General features: G+C 40.8%; 1 protein-coding gene across 1 annotated transcript; it reads right to left on the reverse strand.

Moving 5' to 3' along the window:
• Window positions 1-2,126: 2,126 nt before the first annotated feature.
• On the reverse strand, window positions 2,127-3,835 carry tifa (TRAF interacting protein with forkhead associated domain). Its single transcript, XM_060924956.1, has 2 exons — window positions 3,623-3,835; window positions 2,127-3,446 (listed from the first exon to the last, which is right to left on the reverse strand). Exon 2 carries the CDS (start codon window positions 3,404-3,406, stop codon window positions 2,810-2,812), a length of 597 nt encoding a protein of 198 aa, XP_060780939.1. The 5' UTR covers window positions 3,407-3,446; window positions 3,623-3,835; the 3' UTR covers window positions 2,127-2,809.
• Between the last annotated feature and the right edge of the window lie 17,386 nt (window positions 3,836-21,221).

Raw genomic sequence — 21,221 nt, forward strand, 5'->3', positions numbered from 1 at the left:
ATTTGCACTACTTCACCACTACTACCTCTGCCATCTCTCATCTATGCAATTATTATGTGCAATTAATATAGGCCCTAAACTATTTTTATGCATACTTATATATATATATATAAAATTTCTGTATATATGTGTGTATATATACAGAGTCTACCTGTAATGTGCAATTTTTCCGAGCCTCTCAATAAGGCAATTTTTCTATACTTTTTCATGGTAGATAATGCAAATAGTAGGGATGTCCCGATCAGGTTTTTTGCCCTCCGATCCGATACCAAACATTTGATTTTGAGTATCTGCCGATACCGAGTCCCGATCCGATACTTCTTATAATCCATAAAAAATAAAGACGAGGAAAGAAACGGATCCAGGATGTTCCCCATTTTTTATTTAACACCTTATTTTAACGGGCGGCACGGTGGTGTAGTGGTTAGCGCTGTCGCCTCACAGCAAGAAGGTCCTGGGTTCGAGCCCCGGGGCCAGCAAGGGCCTTTCTGTGTGGAGTTTGCATGTTCTCCCCGTGTCCGCGTGGGTTTCCTCCGGGTGCTCCAGTTTCCCCCACAGTCCAAAGACATGCAGGTTAGGTTAACTGGTGACTCTAAATTGACCGTAGGTGTGAATGTGAGTGTGAATGGTTGTCTGTGTCTATGTGTCAGCCCTGTGATGACCTGGCGACTTGTCCAGGGTGTACCCCGCCTCTCGCCAATAGTCAGCTGGGATAGGCTCCAGCTTGCCTGCGACCCTGTAGAACAGGATAAAGCGGCTAGAGATGATGAGATGAGATCTTATTTTAACATCCAACAACTCTGTTAGCAAACAGAGCACTTACGTGAGGCAGTTTGAACAATAAATAACAAATTAAAAAAAATAACCTTAAAATACCTGGCAGGAATGTAAACAAATAAAAAAAAAAATAAAGTGCCACAGTGCCAGTAATTTGCTTTTAAGAACGCATCTCACAGTGGTGTACAGTAATTTCAATTAAGGAAATGAACGTTTTTCTTGATGAAAACAAGCATTTCTACCCTTTCAGGTTTGAGCCCGTTTCTTTTGTCATCCAACGAAAAAAAAAATGATCTCATGCTTTGCTTTCCGCTTCGAACTGCTTCCGTGTTCAACTTTGCCGGCAACAGGCAGCCAATAACCAATAGCGTCTCCGCTACAAAGTGATGTCATGCCGCACGCGTTGATGTTGCTGTGTTGAGACAAGAGGTCTGGTCTCACTCTGTGCCAACGCATAGCTATTGATGTGTTAAAAATGAGAATATATTATATAGATATATATCCGATCCCTGATCGGGAGGCAATGCCCGATTCCGATCGAGTCTGAAACCATGTGATCGGGCCCGATTTCCGATCACGTGATCGGATCGGGACATCCCTAGCAAATAGCCCTTTGTATTTAATCCTTCGTTTGTCTAATTTTTATTTCAGTTTTATTTGTTATCTGTTTGACATTTTCTTGCTACCGTAACACGTGAATTTCCCCGATGTGGGATGAATAAAGTGAATCTAATCTAATCTAATCTAATCTAATCTAATCTAATGATAATATAGCATTACCTCTTTTAAATGTACAGAAAACCAAACAATCAAATATGATTTTTATTTTTTGCCTTTTCATTGGTTTAGCAGCTGGTTCTGGACCTACAAAGTACAGTATCAAAGGAGATTTCAGAGAGCTTAATTTAACTCAACCAGATAGTCGTCTCACTTTTGCACTGCATCACTTCTTATGACTGGGTAGCTGACTAAGGGCTTCCTCTTTTGGGGAACTGAGAAACAGTGTCTGCTTTTATGTTGTTTACACAGTGCGATTGCTAGTTAATGGTAAGACAAGAGTCTTGAAGACGAAGATGTGACCTTATGTTTACTTCAAATACAATTCAAGCCTATTATAATTCAGTGTAATCTGAACCAAAAGGATGTTCTGAATACATGAAATATTTGAGAAAACATTGTTCATCCTTCCTTTCACAGTAATTCATACAGTGTGCTGACTAGCATGACTGTAGAATATGAACAATTTATTTCATATTTCATTTTTTGAATACTATTACAAGCCACATCTGTTCTTCTGCCTTGACTTGTTAACAAATGGTTCCTTTCTTGCTAAAAGAAACTCCAGCAAGTTTACAAAACTGCTTTTATTTGTTTAAATCAGGATTAATGATTCAGGGTTGTTGTTTTTTTCTTTAAAAAAGGTGATAATAACAATCTTAAAAAAAGTCTTACCTATTTCACATTTTGTTCAAAAGAAGGCTCACTATCCTATACTTTAGCATGGCCTGTGTAACACTACATTCTGTATGTACATACGAAATAAATGCATGGTAGTTAATCAGTATATGATACAGTTACATTATTTTAGATAAATAATAATGTGCTATTAACTGTTTATGACAGAGAGAGAGAGAGAGAGAGAGAGAGAAAGCGAAGCTCAACATCTGGCTCAGTAATATTTAGTAAAAAATATAGTAAACTACAGTACAAGTCAGAAATGCTACTCAAAGTACTGTTCAATTATTTGTGAACTATTTCCAGAAAGTATTTCAGTAACGTAATCAAAAGATTGAGTTAGGGCACAATAATAATAATAATAATAATAATAATAATAATAATAATAATAATAATAATAATAAAGCATGGTAAAAATGACAGAACAGAGCCTCTACAGAAGTCTGTAACTGAAAATGTGCCTTTCTTCGCACACAATAAAATAAGAACGTGTCATATGCTGAATCAGCAGCCTCGTCCCCATCCTTACACTTAAAATAACCCCAGAATGTCTCCTAGCAAACTCATCTTTGGAACCCTAAAAAGGTTCTCCCGGCTGCAACTTGTACTGGTTCTCGTCAATTTCTAATGGCTCATGACTCCTGGGTGCTCCATTCTGATAGTTAATGACACCTGTATCCATCACTGGTGTCCTGCATGGCAAATCTATTCCCATTTCCCTTGAAGGGGAAACATTCAGCTTTTCAAACAAAACTTCAAAACTGTCCTGTGCCTCACCAGGCTCCTGCCAAATCAGCAGCTCATACTTGCCAAATCTGAGCAGGGCCTTTTCCTCCAGATCAGCCCGCTCCAGATGGCCCAGTTCAGACCCGTTTACCAGAATCTTGCCTTTCTGGCTCATGTTCTGCACAGTGAAGCGTAGGTCTGGGCTACCAACCTTGCGATACGCCTGGATAGAGAGCTGTTTTCGGGAGACATGGCTGTCGTTCAGCACAAATGAGCACGACTGTCCATCTCGGCCCAGCCTAATCGGATCTTCTGCGTTGATCTTGTAAGATTGGTTCATGCGCAGAAGGTTGTACAGAGGATGCATGGACTGGTCTGGATGATACAGCTGAACATGGAGACAGGTGAGGCTTTCCTCCGTTACCATTGTCTGAGACACAGCAAGCATTGTTCTGGGTGATGTCAAAGACTTCTCTTCAGAATGATACCTACAAGACAGAAATCAGAGTAAAGCAAACTGTAAGCATGCTTGACAAGCTAAAAACAGCGTAGTAGGTGTCAAGGTACATTTGCAAAAGACTAGTTATGAATTGTTTATCACTATACATACAAATTAAATGCATAAAAACTGCTGTTTTGCTTCTATTGTTGTGGATCAGCCTACCTTTTCACGATTTTAAACACTTCCTGTTTGTGTCCTTTCTGATTTGTAATGAAACCACACTCTGTGCACAACACTGCTCATCTTCAAACTAAGGGTGCTCTGCTACTGTTTGTAGTGAAACACACACACTCACACACACACGTGGGGCGGGAACGGAAGGCGATTACGTCATCTCCTCCAGGAAAACTGCTTCATGTGACATGGAAAGTCCAGTATTACACAACAGCCTACTGTTTTAATACTTTCGATTTGAAATAGGCTACTTGATCATAAAATTTATTCCAGACATGTGACACTTGCAATCATGGATTTAAAATATTGTAAAGTTGGGGTTTTTTTAATGACACTATAATAAATCGGACATGCACAGAAAAATTAAAGATGGTCACGTGACAGTTGCTTCTCCTTGAATTCGTGATAGAAATTTCGGACCTTTTCAATGATTCGGATCATTTGGCTTCAGTTCACCAAAAAGAACCGACTCTTTCATCTTCCAAAAGATTCACTGGCGGTTTTTCCCCTCTAAAACGCGATTTAACAATAATTTTAATGGTTTTAATGAAATGCAACACAAAATAAGCTTATGTTATTCTGTTATTTAGAGTACAGAGCAAGACTTTAGGAAATAACTGTAACTATTGGCTGGTTATGCAAAGAAAAACTATCACTGGTTAAAATCTCCAAACATGTTCTCTTCAGAAGGGAAAAACCGGAAATGAACCTTTCGGAAGATGAATGATTCGGATCATTTGGCTCAGTTTACCAAAAAGAACCGACTCTTTCATCTTCCAAAAGGTTCATTTCCGGTTTTTCCCTTCTGAAGAGAACATGTTTGGAGATTTTAACCAGTGATAGTTTTTCTTTGCATAACCAGCCAATAGTTGCAGTTATTTCCTAAAATTGTACTCTGTACTTTTAAATAACATAATAACATTAGCTTATGATGTGTTGCATTTTCATTAAAACCATTAAAATTATTATTAAAGCAGATACACAGAGCCTTTATTTTTAAATAAATTTCTGAGTGGATAGCATTTCCATCCTTGGCTCTTGTATGCTGCATAAATGGGAATTAAATCTCTCTCTATATATATTTTTTTATTCTTTTGTATATTTAGAGTTAAAATCAACCGCAAAGTTGGCATTGGAGCTGCCCCGCTGAGCCAGCCAGCCATGAGTGCGTGACGTCACAGCAGGAACCGGTTTTAAGGCCGAGGCCTTTGACGGCTATAGACCAAAGTCATATAAATAAACATTTATGGTGAAAATAAGAAATACCATGAGCGGCACGGTGGTGTAGTGGTTAGCGCTGTCACCTCACAGCAAGAAGGTCCGGGTTCGAGCCCCGTGGCTGGCGAGGGCCTTTCTGTGTGGAGTTTGCATGTTCTCCCTGTGTCCGCGTGGGTTTCCTCCAGGTGCTCCGGTTTCCCTCACAGTCCAAAGACATGCAGGTTAGGTTAACTGGTGACTCTAACTTGACCGTAGGTGTGAATGTGAGTGTGAATGGTTGTCTGTGTCTACCAGTATGTGTCAGCCCTGTGATGACCTGGCGACTTGTCCAGGGTGTACCCTGCCTCTCACCCAGCTGGGATAGGCTCCTGCGACTCTGTAGAACAGGATAAAGTGGCTAGAGATAATGAGATGAGATGAGGTGTTATAACTTATGCAACATACATGTACATGCATGCATTTTCACTGATAAAACGTAAAAGGCTAATTAAATAATCAGATGAACTGACACAATCACATTCTGAAGCAAATTAAATAATCTTATACCGGTAACTTAAACACACAATACAAGTTACATGTATTCATCTAAATGCAGGTAAACAACGTGTTGTTTTTGTTGTTTTGTATCCAAATGAGAGTCGGAGCTTACCCGTCTGTGTTTTCGCTTCTCGAAGGCCGACCTTGTTTTGAAACAATCTGACTTTCAGTTGTTCGTTCAGTTCTCCGTTCATTTGCTTATTCCACATAAGGGCAAGATGGCAGCAATATCCAGTGGAGAAATCAGACGGCTGGTCACTTATTCTCCATTTTCTCCATACTGAGTACTCCGCCATTACTGCTCAGCTCAGGCAATTACTAAAACACGGGATGGGACGGGACATCACCGGTTTTAGCAACAATCGCGGGGAGGTCACTGCCCGAGCGATAATATGTCACGTCCCGTTCTGTCCTGGGTTTTACCAACAACCCTCGGCTCACACTCTGGAAGAACTGGTGCAACTGAACTCACTTTCCTTTTTTAAAAAATCAATAAAATAAATACTTTCCTTTTCTTGTAGTTTTCCTTTAATTGTTGGTTCCACACCCTCTTTCAATACGGGCTTATAGCCAACACTCCTCAACAGATCAGAGGTCTCATATGAATCTTCAGTAAAATGTGCAGAGCAGAGGAGAGACCACTTCTTAGGCGCCCAATGTGCCCATGAACTTCTCTCAAAATGCTGCCAAATCTTTGCAGTTTGAACATTCTTGGGCCATAAATGCAATGTAAATCCACCTTCTGTCGTGTTGCTGCACCGGCCAGCAACACATCTACATGGCATGGCGATAAATTAGCTCAAAATGGAGGATCAGAGTTGCAGTCAGTTCTGTGTTTTAGTATAGCGGAAATGGCGATGAGACCGATAGACTTCCTGCTGTGATGTCATGGACGACAAGATCATTCTCTCAGACCGCTACCTATATGAATCACTTTAATCATAAAAATTACTAAATTAGATTTATTGTTAACGCTTAAAACTATTCCTGTGCCATTCTTGAGGTCTCAAGGCATTTATAAACGAAAATGAGGACATGGCTTTGCTTTAAATGCTTTAAATCTGTAAGGTACTGTGGATGTGTAGGAGTTCCTGCTGATGTTATTGTGTCTGTCTGAACTTCATTTGGTTCTCCGAGTTCACATCAAAGTTCATGAATGACCCATCTCTGGAGCGCATTTATCGTCATTGTTGTCATTGCTGAACCCGATCCGGGCTTGAGACGACACATGTTTGGTTGACTTGGCCAGAATTGCAGCAGTAAGGTGGCCAGTTCCTTTTTGGACACTCACACAGACATTCACACCTATGGGCAATTTAGAGTAACCGGTTAACCTACAGTTAGGTCCATAAATATTTGGACAGAGACAACATTTTTCTAATTTTGGTTCTGTACATTACCACAATGAATTTTGAACAAAACAATTCAGATGAAGTTGAAGTTCAGACTTTCAGCTTTAATTCAGTGGGTTGAACAAAATGATTGCATAAAAATGTGAGGAACTAAAGCATTTTTTAAACACAATCCCTTCATTTCAGAGGCTCAAAAGTAATTGGCCAAATTAAATAATTGTAAATAAAATGTTCATTTCTAATACTTGGTTGAAAACCCTTTGTTGGCAATGACTGCCTGAAGTCTTGAACTCATGGACATTACCAGACGCTGTGTTTCTTCCTTTTAAATGCTCTGCCAGGCCTTTACTGCAGCAGTTTTCATTTGCTGTTTGTTTGTGGGCCTTTCTGTCTGAAGTTTAGTCTTTAACAAGTGAAATGCATGCTCATTTGGGTTGAGATCAGGTGACTGACTTGGCCATTCAAGAATATTCCACTTCTTTGCTTTAATAAACACCTGGGTTGCTTTGGCTTTATGTTTTGGGTCATTGTCCATCTGTATTATGAAACGCCGACCAATCAGTTTGGCTGCATTTGGCTGGATTTGAGCACACAGTATGTCTCTGAATACCTCAGAATTCATCCGGCTGCTTCTGTCCTGTGTCACATCATCAATAAACACTAGTGACCCAGTGCCACTGGCAGCCATGCATGCCCAAGTCATCACACTGCCTCCGCCATGTTTTACAGATGATGTGGTATGCTTTGGATCATGAGCTGTACCACGCCTTTGCCATACTTTTTTCTTGCCATCATTGTGGTAGAGGTTGATCTTGGTTTCATGTGTCCAAAGAATGTTCTTCCAGAACTGTGCTGGCTTTTTAGATGCTTTTTTAGCAAAGTCCAATCTAGCCTTTTTATTCTTGAGGCTTATGAGTGGCTTGCACTGTGCAGTGAACCCTCTGTATTTACTTTCACACAGTCTTCTCTTTATGGTAGATTTGGATATTGATACGCCTACCTCCTGGAGAGTGTTGTTCACTTGGTTGGCTGTTGTGAAGGGGTTTCTCTTTACCATGGAAATTATTCTGCGATCATCAACCATTGTTGTCATCTGTGGGCGTCCAGGTCTTTTTGCATTGATGAGTTCACCAGTGCTTTCTTTCTTTCTCAGGATGTACCAAACTGTAGATTTTGCCACTCCTAATATTGTAGCAATTTCTCAGATGGGTTTTTAATGTTTTCGCAGCTTAAGGATGGCTTGTTTCACCTGCATGGAGAGCTCCTTTGACTGCATGTTTTCTTCACAGCAAAATCTTCCAAATGCAAGCACCACACCTCAAATCAACTCCAGGCCTTTTATCTGCTTAAGTGAGAATGACATAACGAAGGAATTGCCCACACCTGCCCATGAAATAGCCTTTGAGTCAATTGTCAAATTACTTTTGGTCCCTTTAAAAATGGGGTGGCACATGTTAAGGAGCTGAAACTCCTAAACCCTTCATCCAATTTTAATGTGGATACCCTCAAATGAAAGCTGAAAGTCTGGACTTTATGTCCATGTCCATTATATAACTACAACTTGAATATGTTTCACTAAACAGGTAAAAAAAGAAAATTTGTGTCAGTGTCCAAATATATATGGACCTAACTGTAACTGCATCTCTTTGGACTGTGGGGGAAACCGGAGCACCCGGAGGAAACCCACACAGACATGGAGAGAACATGCAAACTCCACACAGAAAGGCCCCCGTCGGCCACTGGGCTCCAATCCAGAACCTTCTTGCTATGAGGCGGCAGTGCTAACCACTTCACCACCATGCCACCCTGGCGCACATTTCTAGCTCTTCTCAAAACAATACAGCAGTATTTGTGATTTTGTCTACTTCATTTCTGTGACTTTAACATATTTTGATCAGAAAATACCTCAACGATGAAAGGCCTGAATATATCCTAGGCATGTGAAAGTGAAGTGCACATGTGCAGAAATATTTGCTAGAAAGTTCCAATAGATAAGGCAACTTGTTCAGAACAGTGTTCAATACAAGGATTAAAGGTTAAACACTTTAATCTTAACCATTTCTTCAAGTTCACATACCGCCATAGACACAGAAATAGCCACAACTCTGTCTTTGAGACGATGTTCCTAATTCAGTGCTCTTTTTAACATTCTTTTGTGGATTTGCCCTCCATTACGCTTTGGGGGAAATCCCCAATACCATCTTGAAGGCTCTTACATTGGTTTCTTATAAACAGCAAGTTTTCTCAGTATTGGTGCTGGAGTAACATTGCTCTGCACGTTTCCTCTTCTAACTCAGGGTTTCTCAACTTTTTTTTCAGCCATGGGCCCTTTTAGACTAAAAGTTTTAGATAAAAAATACTTTGCTTTATAAACTTTATCAAACTTTAGATATAATGGACATTAGGATATAATGTTGGCAGCACGGTGGTGTAGTGGTTAGCGCTGTCGTCTCACAGCAAGAAGGTCCAGGTTTGAGCCCTGTGGCTGGCGAGGGCCTTTCTGTGCGGAATTTGCATGTTCTCCCCGTGTCCGCGTGGGTTTCCTCCGGGTGCTCCGGTTTCCCCCACAGTCCAAAGACATGCAGGTTAGGTTAACTGGTGACTCTAAATTGAGCGTAGGTGTGAATGTGAGTGTGAATGGTTGTCTGTGTCTATGTGTCAGCCCTGTGATGACCTGGCAACTTGTCCAGGGTGTACCCCGCCTTTCGCCCGTAGTCAGCTGGGATAGGCTCCAGCTTGCCTGCGACCCTGTAGAACAGGATAAAGCAGCTAGAGATAATGAGATGAGATGAGATATAATGTTAAAATTATAATTGTTATTCGAGGTTGTTGTCGTGGTGTAGTGGTTGTTGCCCCATAGCAAGGAAGTTCTGAGTTCAAACCTTGTAGCTGACTGGGACATTTCTGTGCAGAGTTTGTATGTTTTCCCAGTGCCTGTGGGGGTTTCCTCTGGGTGCTCCACTTTCCTCCTACAGTCTAAGGACATACTTGCCAACACCCAGAGAATGAAAAGCAGTAGGTCAGATTGCACGACACAGTCACACTCTTCTAGGGAAAATTTCCAATAAAATGATGCATTCTCCTACATTCTGAGTGCCATATTTGAAGAAAATTGATTGGGAAATTGGACTGACATACTTCACAAAATGCATGCTTCTCACCTTGCCTCGATGCATTGATGCTGGATGATCCAATGACCAAGTTGCCTTGAACTTGTTGTCGTAGCGATTGTTTTTCTTTGGAGAATTCATTATTCATGATCACCAGAGCATTTTTTTACAAACACTTGCGCAGTGTGTTGTAGTATGTGAGCTCATTGGTGATTGTCTAGAACCATAACGAGAGCTACTGGAAAGGCGTGATAGAAATATACAGTTTAAATTCAACATCATTATCACACCATTCCACTGGCTCTCAGCTTCACTTAATATGATTATTTGACACTATGTATCCCCTGTGCTGAAAACAGCTGAAGCGAGGTCAGAAGAGCGAATCCAACAGTGTTCACTGATTATTTTGTAATGTGGTAGTTTTTAGTACTAAAAGTGGTAGGCAGTATTCACCTGTCAAAAGCGGTAGACTACCGTGTGAATCGGTATGGTTGGCAAGTATGTAAAGACATGCGAATTAAATCCACTGGCTACTCTAAATTGTTATTAGAGATCATGTAGTGGGTTGTATCAACTGAATATGACATATAATTTACAAGACACCAAGTCCATTTTGTTGTGAAAACCCAAGATGAGATGAGCTAGTTAGTTAGCAACATTTACAGTGAGGCAGTATGAACATTCATATTATGTAAGTGTCAGTAGTTCCATCACAGTATCACTGGATTATCCTTTACGTCGCAACCAATCACAACACATTCATCTCATGGTTCCAATTCCCACTGGAGCCATGGCAGAAGATTATCATTAATGTTACTAGGTCTCGAAGGTATAGATTAATGCTTCGACTTTAATGTTTTGCTCCCATTCCCACACGACACCATTATAGCTAAACGGTTTTCAGTGTGAATGGGGTATACAACCCTGTTTCCAAAAAAGGTGAGACGCTGTGTAAAATGTAAAGGTAAATAAAAACAGAATGCGATGATCTGCAAATCATGGAGATTCTATATTTCATTGAAAATAGTACAAAGACAGCATATCAAATGTTGAAACTGAGAAATTGTGTTGTTTTTTGAAAAATATATTCTGAGTTCGAATTTAATGCCAGCAGCACATTTCATAAAACTTGTGACAGGTCCATATTTAGCACTGTGTTGGATCACTAATTCTTTTAACAACACTCTGTCGGCATTTGGGAACTGAAGAGACCAGCTGCTGTGGTTTTGAAAGTGAAAAGGGGAAGCCATGGCCTAAAGGTTAAAGAAACAGTTTTGGGATCAAAAGGTCACTGGTTTGATTTCCTGGACCAGCAAGAATGGCTGAAGTGCCCTTGAGCAAGGCACCTAACCCCCAACTGCTCCCTGGGTGCTATAGCAGAGCTACCCATTGTATGGGTTAAATTTAAAAATAATTTCACCCTGCTCGAATGTAGATGTGATAAATAAAGGCTTAAAAAATGTTCCAGTCTTGCCTAATATAGGATTTCATTTACTCAGCAGTTCAAGGTCTCCTTTGTCTCATTTATTTATTTATACATTTTTTTCATAATGCACCAAATGTTTTACCCCCTGGCTGTACTTCACCACACTTTATGAACTGTAGGTCTAACTCACCTAGTTCAGCCAAGTTCAGGATGATTAACTGTGAATTATGAACAAGAAAACTCCTTTTTAAATGAGCTATTTCTGTTTGAACTACTTGAGTATGGCTCGGCTCAATAAATTACCTATAATCCTCCGTGTTGTTGCTGTTTTCACCACCAAGCAAAACTATATTTGGAGGCAAGAATACATAATGTCATGTCCTCATCAATTTTTTTCATAAAATTCTGCCTTACAAGTTGACTGTTTTTTGAAGGCAGTATACACTGTTCTTCATATCCCACAATGCAGTGTGTAAGCCAACCTGTACAAAACTAGTGACAGAAAACACCAGGGATTTTTTATTTAAGATTTTATTCTAGTGAGAAATGACTGGTGTAGAATATTAGCTCCATTTCCCTGATTCATGCTTTATTTTATCTTATCTAATGGACTTGAAGATTAGTTATCATTAACGTATGCCTGTAACCTGGCCTGTCTTGAAGCACATTCTTACAATTATGTTCATAGTATCGAAGCATTGTCTTCATCAGCCAACTGGCTTATGATAGAGCACAGGTTACAAGGCAGCTACCTTCGACTTTTGATACACATAAGGTTTCACAATTCCCAAAGAGGCAAGTTGGTTGTCATTTATGCTGCTGTCGATCTTTGCCGCATGTTAAGTCATGATTAAAAGTGCTCATCAGGACGTGATTTTATTTGTTCTCCTGTAAATGATTGTGACATTTTTAAGGATTAATGAGGACAAAAGACTTTCCATAAAACAAGAGGTGTTACCTGATAAACCATACACATCTTTAACCTACTTTGGCAGCATAGTTGTGCAGTTAGCACTGCCACCTTACAGCAAGTAGGTTCTGGGTTCGAACCTGCTGATCAGCTGGAGCCCTTGGAGTTTGCATGTTCTTCTCGTGCCTTGGTGTGAATGGCTGTCTGTTTCCTCAAGGTGTAATACGCCTCTCTCCCAATGTTAGTTGGGATCGCCTCTCCCAGTGGATAAGTGGTATAGAAAATGGACAGATGGAAGGCCTACTTTTCAGCATTTCCTCTTCACTGATTTGTAGTTTATAAACTTTAATTGAATTCATTTATTTAATACCAGATATATTTTTTTAATGTAAGCGATTCAAGGGTCTGATGGAGCCATCAAACTAGATGAAAAGCAACCCTTGGCACAAGGCACAGGGCTATCACATCACAAATAAGCAATAATGACTAATTAATTTGACAACAACAACAACATTATTTAATAAAGTCCAAAAAATATGCATTAGTAGCTGTCTTAAATGCATCCATGTTTGGAGCAGTGGGAAATGCAGATGCTGGTAAAGAGTTCCACGTCCTACTTGTTCTAGGAATATAAGAAGAGAGATGGAGCTTGGCCCACCTTACGGGGGTCATCAATGTTTAAAAGGCAGAGAGCTTTTCTCTGCAGCCTATCTAATAACTTTAGTGCCATGGTACCTGCTCCACTCCATATTGGAGAAGCATACTCCATGAGAGGTTGAACATAGGCCTTGTAAATGGTGATGTGAGCTTGTAGGGGAAGTAAATTTCTTGTACGACCCAAGATGTATATTCTCTTTGCCATTTTTTGGCGATGCCTAAAATGTTCTGAGTCCATGATAGGGTGTTGGTGATGGTGACACAGAGCAGGGTTATGCTCTGCACATACAGGCTAAAGCCCCCTTATATTCTTTTCCTTGGAGTACAACCCCGATTCCAAAAAAGTTGGGACAAAGTACAAATTGTAAATAAAAACAGAATGCAATAATTTACAAATCTCAAAAACTGATATTGTATTCACAATAGAACATAGACAACATATCAAATGTCGAAAGTGAGACATTTTGAAATTTCATGCCAAATATTGGCTCATTTGAAATTTCATGACAGCAACACATCTCAAAAAAGTTGGGACAGGGGCAATAAGAGGCTGGAAAAGTTAAAGGTACAAAAAAGGAACAGCTGGAGGACCAAATTGCAACTCATGAGGTCAATTGGCAATAGATCATTAACATGACTGGGTATAAAAAGAGCATCTTGGAGTGGCAGCGGCTCTCAGAAGTAAAGATGGGAAGAGGATCACCAATCCCCCTAATTCTGCGCCGACAAATAATGGATCAATATCAGAAAGGAGTTTGACAGTGTAAAATTGCAAAGAGTTTGAACATATCATCATCTACAGGGCATAATATCATCAAAAGATTCAGAGAATCTGGAAGAATCTCTGTGCGTAAGGGTCAAGGCCGGAAAACCATACTGGGTGCCCGTGATCTTCGGACCCTTAGACGGCACTGCATCACATACAGGCCTGCTTCTGTATTGGAAATCACAAAATGGGCTCAGGAATATTTCCAGAGAACATTATCTGTGAACACAATTCACCGTGCCATCCTCCGTTGCCAGCTAAAACTTTATAGTTCAAAGAAGAAGCCGTATCTAAACATGATCCAGAAGCGCAGACGTCTTCTCTGGGCCGAGGCTCATTTAAAATGGACTGTGACAAAGTGGAAAACTATTCTGTGGTCAGACGAATCAAAATTTGAAGTTCTTTATGGAAATCAGGGACGCCGTGTCATTCGGACTAAAGAGGAGAAGGACGACCCAAGTTGTTATCAGCACTCAGTTCAGAAGCCTGCATCTCTGATGGTATGGGGTTGCATTAGTGCGTGTGGCATGGGCAGCTTACACATCTGGAAAGACACCATCAATGCTGAAAGGTATATCCAGTTTCTAGAGCAACATATGCTCCCATCCAGACGACGTCTCTTTCAGGGAAGACCTTGCATTTTCCAACATGACAATGCCAAACCACATACTGCATCAATTACAGCATCATGGCTGCGTAGAAGAAGGGTCCGGGTACTGAACTGGCCAGCCTGCAGTCCAGATCTTTCACCCATAGAAAACATTTGGCGCATCATCAAACGGAAGATACGACAAAAAAGACCTAAGACAGTTGAGCAACGAGAATCCTACATTAGACAAGAATGGGTTAACATTCCTATCCCTAAACTTGAACAACTTGTCTCCTCAGTCCTCAGACGTTTACAGACTGTTGTAAAGAGAAAAGGGGATGTCTCACAGTGGTAAACATGGCCTTGTCCCAACTTTTTTTGAGATGTATTGTTGTCATGAAATTTAAAATCACCTAATTTTTCTCTTTAAATGATAGATTTTCTCAGTTTAAACATTTGATATGTCATCTATGTTCTATTCTGAATAAAATATGGAATTTTGAAACTTCCACATCATTGCATTCCGTTTTTATTTACAATTTGTACTTTGTCCCTACTTTTTTGGAATCGGGGTTGTACATAGAAGTAAAGTAGAAATAATTAGTTTCATGTATTGCACATACATCTATTTAATTTGTATGTATGTATGTATGTATGTATGTATGTATGTATGTATGTATGTGATGTCTACAAAACAGTGCAATTCCAAAAATACTGCACACATTTAAATTTAATCAATTTCTTTCCTTTTTTCTTTCTTTTTTTTTGTAATCCAGTATTACGCCTTGAAAAAAAATGCTTCCTGTGTTGTCTGAGTGCATATCATTGCATTATCTTACTGTATCAAGTCCTTCAGTCACCTAGAACAAAGTGTATCGATTAGTTATTATCTTACCAGGTGTTGTGTGTTGTAATAAAAATTTCAAATAGTGCAAAGGGCACCAAGTACTCAAGCTGAGAACCCTTGTCATCAGAAATTATCTACATACTGTAGAATAGAGAATAAAAAAAACCTTCTGTAAAATTTACCCCGTCTGTGACTAAAGTTTTAATTTTCTGAATCATATCCTAATGTTCTCCACACTCTTCAAAAAAGAGCCCTTTGTTGTTGTTGTTGTTGTTGTTTTAAAATATATAGTCAATGGCTTGTTGCTTACTGAAAGTATCATAATTGGAACCCTTGATGAAAAATAAATACTATGCTGTACATTTCTACACAGAACCTTTCAGGATTCCCCAGTGTACACCTGATAAAATTTTGTATTATTGTATTTTTTAAGGGTTCTACGTTTCTTTCCCCCAAGATTTTCCCCTAAGACTGTACTCCTGTATTTTTATAATATAAAATAGGAATAACAACAAAAAATAAGATCGGATGTCAGCTATAGAATTTATATTTGTGTGATTTAAAGTGGCTCTAGGGATGGCAGATAAGGTGCGTGTCCCTTTTTTCTCTCAAGAAAAAGCATTGGAGGAGATAAAGGCCTCTTTAAAACAGCCAAGCATACACTATATGTATATAACGGAGAATTACAAAGACTTCCAAGCCACAGAGACTGAAAGAAATACATCTCTCGGCTGTTAATGACCCATCATAAGCTCTGAAAAGAAATGTAGACTAGACAAAAAAGAACTTATGCCGCTTTTCCACTACAAACGTGGCTGAGTCGGGCTGAGCCGTGCCGTGCTGAGTTGGGCTGAGTCGAGCTAAGCGGGGCTGTTGGAGTTGCATTTCGACTACAACCGCGCTGAACCGTGCTGGCTGGAAGTGGGTGGACACATTGGGTGGAGTTAGCGAAAGTGGGTGGACGTCACGTGATGTCGTTAGGCAGCGCAAACGGTGACATCAGTGAGCTTTTAAGCGGTAGTCTCACGACCCGAATAGTAAACAATAAACATGGAGGACATGGAGTCGTTAGTGTTGCTGGTCTTGGTGCTGTGGCTTGTTGTCACCGACAACGCGGACAGATACTGGCAAGAGCGTATAGATGAGGCGAGGCGCATAAGGCTTCAGAAATTCTCGTAATTCGTAATTATTCTTCTTCCGGGTTTGCAGTGTTTACAGATCCCAGCGCGCTCGCGGGGCGTGTGTGGGCATGTGAGGACACGCCTCCTCACCAATCAGTGCACAGGGGAGTGTCTGCTCACGCCCCCAGCCTCACTCGGCTCGCTTTGGCTCGCTTCAGCCCCACTCCAAAACCGTGCGAGTTTTAGGGGCTAAGCAGGGCTGAAGCGAGCTGAGTCGTGCTGGTTTTTGGTAGTCGAAACGCGAGCCATGTCGGGCTGAAGTGAGCTGAAGCGAGCTGAAGTGAGCTGAAAAAGGGTAGTGGAAAAGTGCCATTAGACTCCCAACTGATGCCCATCAACTGTCCAGAAGGCAAAATCTACTGCAGATTTGAAAAGCTGAAAAGTAACCTTACTTCTCACACCACCCAACCTCCTCTCTCATAGTTCATATCTCCTAACCACCTCTTCATAACTCCCCAGATGACCCCACCACCACCACCAAAAGGGTTTTTCTCCATATTTACAGACTCAATTAAGCATTGTGTTAATCAACTGTCACATGACTTTCTTCAGAGACATTTTAACCAGTCATTGGACCTTTAACTCTTCACAAAAAAATCTATTATCTATGGCCTAAACAACAACATAGGCATAGCCACTGCTCTGACTTTCATTCAGAGAGTCATTCTTTTGTCTTCGCTTGTTTCAAGCAAACATCTGAATTACACAGAGACGTAGTTGGAGATTCTGTTTGCGAATTTTAGGTCTGCACTTAATCATCCCTTAGCTTCAAAAAGGCAAATTCTCCAAGACGTCTGTGCTGGATTCTCTGTGTCAGTGAATCAACAACTTTCTTCTCTTTGGTACTGAAGTACTCTTGGGAAAATTTCCCTTTGGATGTACTTCCTGAGATAGTGTTGTTCTAATGCTTGTTCAGAACATCCACCACACAGTATAAGACCTGGCTACAGAGCATCATCTGAGAGAGTAATTGGCTGTAATGTGACCACCCGACTGAACCTATCTCCAAGATCCGTGCTGATTGTCAAGCACCCCTTTCTGGAAAACAGTGGCAAGGCAATTAGAACTAAGACAACACATGCATGCATGGTGTCTTCCCCCAAGCAGTATCGACTGCAGCCAGCTCTAAGTTTGAACTGTTTTGACTTTTAAAATTATGCTTGTATATTACATACTTGCACATGATTCTGTATACTGCATTAATTTATTCTATTTTTATTCCAGACTATAGGCCAAATGAATGTGAAATACATTAGGGAATACAATATGTAAAATAGGCAGCACAGTGGTGTAGTGGTTAGCACTGTTGCCTCACAGGAAGGTCCTGGGTTTGAACTCAGCAGCCGACGGGGGCCTTTCTGTGTGGAGTTTGCATGTTCTCCCCGTGTCTGCGTGGGTTTCCTCCGGGTGCTCAGGTTTCCCCCGCAGTCCAAAGACATGCAGGTTAGGCTAACTGGTGGCTCTAAATTGACTGTAGGTGTGAATGTGAGTGTGAATGGTTGTTTGTCTCTATGTGTCACCCCTGCGATGACCTGGCGACTTGTCCAGGGTGTACCCTGCCTCTCGCCCATAGTCAGCTGGGATAGGCTCCAGCTTGCCTGCGACCCTGCACAGGATAAGCGGTTATGGATAATGGATGGGTGGAACATGTAAAATACAGCTTAGAATGATCAGTGTAAAAGGCAAAGCCTAGGTACAATACAGTGAGTCCCACATATAAATACACTGTACCCTCATGGTGTTTCACAAAAGTAAGTCTTGCATTTAGGTGATTTAAATGATCATACGTGAGATGTCTTCTAGATGTGAAGCATATAGGAGCTTTTTTTTTGGTGTTACGTGTCAGACATGAATTGCTGATTCAAATTCTGTCATTTTCATGGAAATATGGTGGTCGTACATTTTAGATTCTTCTTATTTTTTATTCTATTTATCTACATTTGTCTTCTTTTTTTTTATTCATTTAACTGTTCAAGCACCAAAGCGAAATCCTTGTATGTGAAAACATATTTGGCAATAAACTTGATTCTGATTCTGATATATCCTACAATGTTTTCTACTTGAACAAACTCTCCATTCTTGATCATTGTATTGTTGTATTGTTCCGCTGTATTGTTGGCTACATCTGGAGATGTACACCTTGACATGGTTTTTATAGATAATTAATTTATGTCAGCTGAAAACATTGGTTTTCATGATCACACCTGTTGGAATTCCTGCTCAGAATGAAAAAAAAAGAATATTAAATCACATTGAATACAGTTCAGGCGGTGTGTATGATCAAGAATGTAGAGTTTGTTCAAGCAGAAAACACTGCACTTTTGTCGGATATTTAGAAGAAACCTTTGTCAAATGCACACTTCAAGCACAGTGAGATTCATCCTCTGCATTTAACCCATCTGAAGCAGTGAACACACGCACACACACCCAGAGCAGTGGGCTAGCTCATCCAGGGAGCATTCAGGGGTTAAGTACCTTGCTCAAGGGCACCTCAGCCCAAGGCCACCCCACGTTAACCTAACTGCATGTCTTTGGACTGTGGGGGAAACCAGAGCACCTGGAGGAAACCCACGCAGACACAGGGAGAACATGCAAACTCCACACAGAAAGGCCTTCGCCGGCCGCTGGGTTCGAACCCAGAACCTTCTTGCTGTGAGGCGACCGTGCTAACCACTACACCAGCAACATTTCAGAATCGGAATCAGAATCAAATTTATTGCCAAGTGTGTTCTCATGTACAAGGAATTCGCTTTGGTTCTTGAACAGTAGTTATATAAATAGAATAAAAATACTTTTATCATAGTTGCACTTTTATCATTGGATTTGATGCCTGTTAATCTGTAATTGTTTGTTTGTTTGTTCTATTACACTGTTAATAATGTTACATTCTTGACACCATATATTTAAAACAAAAAAGTGTGGGGACTCAAACCTATCTCATTAAACACATATTACTCTACTAAATAGTATGGAACCACCAGCAAGCTAAAGTGCTATGGAGCACTGTATCGAGAATATCAGATGCTGGATGATACATGACAGGCTCATGATCAATGATAAGACTGAATTTATACTTATAGGAACACGCCAGCAGTTAAAGAAAGTAAACTCTGTAAAGGTAACTATAGGGAATGAATTGATTGAGTCTAGCTCCAATGTAAAGAATCTTGGCTGCTGGCTGGACTCAAACTTGGGTATGTCAAAACACATTACGAACATCTGTAAAGCAGCTTTTTTCTATCTACACAGTATAAGACACATAAGGAAGTACTTGTCTAAAGACTGTCTAGTTACCTTAGTCCATGCCTTTATTACAAGTAGGGTGGATTATTGCAATAGTTTGCTGTATGGTCTCCCGAAAGAGCAGATCGCCAAATTACAGCGTATTCAAAATGCAGCTGCAAGGTTAATACTGGATGTTGGCAAATATTCACACATCACTCCGTCGTTGTATCAGTTGCATTGGCTACCCATACACGATTGTATCCAATTCAGAGTACTTTTAATTACTTTCAAGGCCATCCATGGCTTCGCACCATCATATATTTGTCAGCTTATCAACATCAAAGGTAAATCGTGAACATGGGGAAGGACAAGCTCGATATTTCTCATAAAGCACAAGGCAATGGGGTAGTGGATTATTATGAGAAATATCGAGCTCGTCCTTTTGGATTGTTATGAGAAATATCGAGCTCGTCCTTTTGGATTATTATGAGAAATATCAAGCTCGTCATTCTGGTGTGCCATTTTGACATACCAGAATTGTCAAAATCTTTGTCGGGAACCTTTCGCCAAACACGATGACAGACTTACTTCACTCCTTGTTCTCCCAGTACGGTAAAATATCGGAGTGCGACATCGTGAAGAACTCCGGCTTTGTCCACATGGAAAACAAAGCCGAGGCTGAGGAAGCCATTCGCAACCTTCACCATTATATGCTCAATGGTCTGGCCATGAACATGGAGATGAGCCAAGGGAAACCCAAATCCTCCACCAAGCTCCACATAGGCAACATCAGTAGTAGTTGTGCCAACCAGGAGCTGCGGGCCAAGTTTGAGGAGTTTGGCCCAGTGGTTAAGCATCCCAATGGCAAGATGAGAACAACCCTTGGTGCACGTTCCTTCACAGCCGCAGCACCAACGTTATGGAACAGTCTTCCAATGTCAATTAGGAACATAGAATTACTGACCGATTTTAAGAGAGTGTTAATGTATCGATTCAAACAAGTTTTTACTTAATTTTATAAATTGTATTTTGTTTGTATTATGTATAGTTTTATAAGAGTCATATATTTAATATCATCTCATTATCTCATCTCATCTCATTATCTCTAGCCGCTTTATTCTGTTCTACAGGGTCGCAGGCAAGCTGGAGCCTATCCCACATTCACACTCACATTCACACCTACAGTCAATTTAGAGTCACCAGTTAACCTAACCTGCATGTCTTTGGACTGTGGGGGAAACCAGAGCACCCGGAGAAAACCCACGTGGACATGGGGAGAACATGCAAACTCCGCACAGAAAGGCCCTCGCCGGCCACGGGCCTCGAACCCAGACCTTCTTGCTGTGAGGCGACAGCGCTAACCACTATACCACCATACCGCCCGAGTCATATATTTCATCTCATCTCATTATCTCTAGCTGCTTTATCCTGTTCTACAGGGTCGCAGGCAAGCTGGAGCCAATCCCAGCTGACTACAGGCGAAAGGCAGGGTACACCCTGGACAAGTTGCCAGGTCATCACATGGCTGACACATAGACACAGACAACCATTCACACTCACATTCACATCTACGGTCAACTTAGAGTCACCAGTTAACCTAACCTGCATGTCTTTGGACTGTGGTGGAAACCGGAGCACCCGGAGGAAACCCACGCGGACACAGGGAGAACATGAAAACTCCACACAGAAAGGCCCTTATTGACCATGGGGCTCGAACCCGGACCTTCTTGCTGTGAGGCAACAGCGCTAACCACTACACCACTGTGCCG

The sequence above is a fragment of the Neoarius graeffei genome, chromosome 1 (assembly GCF_027579695.1).
Source record: "Neoarius graeffei isolate fNeoGra1 chromosome 1, fNeoGra1.pri, whole genome shotgun sequence".
Lineage (NCBI taxonomy): Eukaryota > Metazoa > Chordata > Actinopteri > Siluriformes > Ariidae > Neoarius > Neoarius graeffei.

Bases quoted from the DNA above. Each gene is read 5' to 3' on its own strand.
- tifa (XM_060924956.1), bottom strand. From the start codon at position 3,406: ATGCTTGCTGTGTCTCAGACAATGGTAACGGAGGAAAGCCTCACCTGT.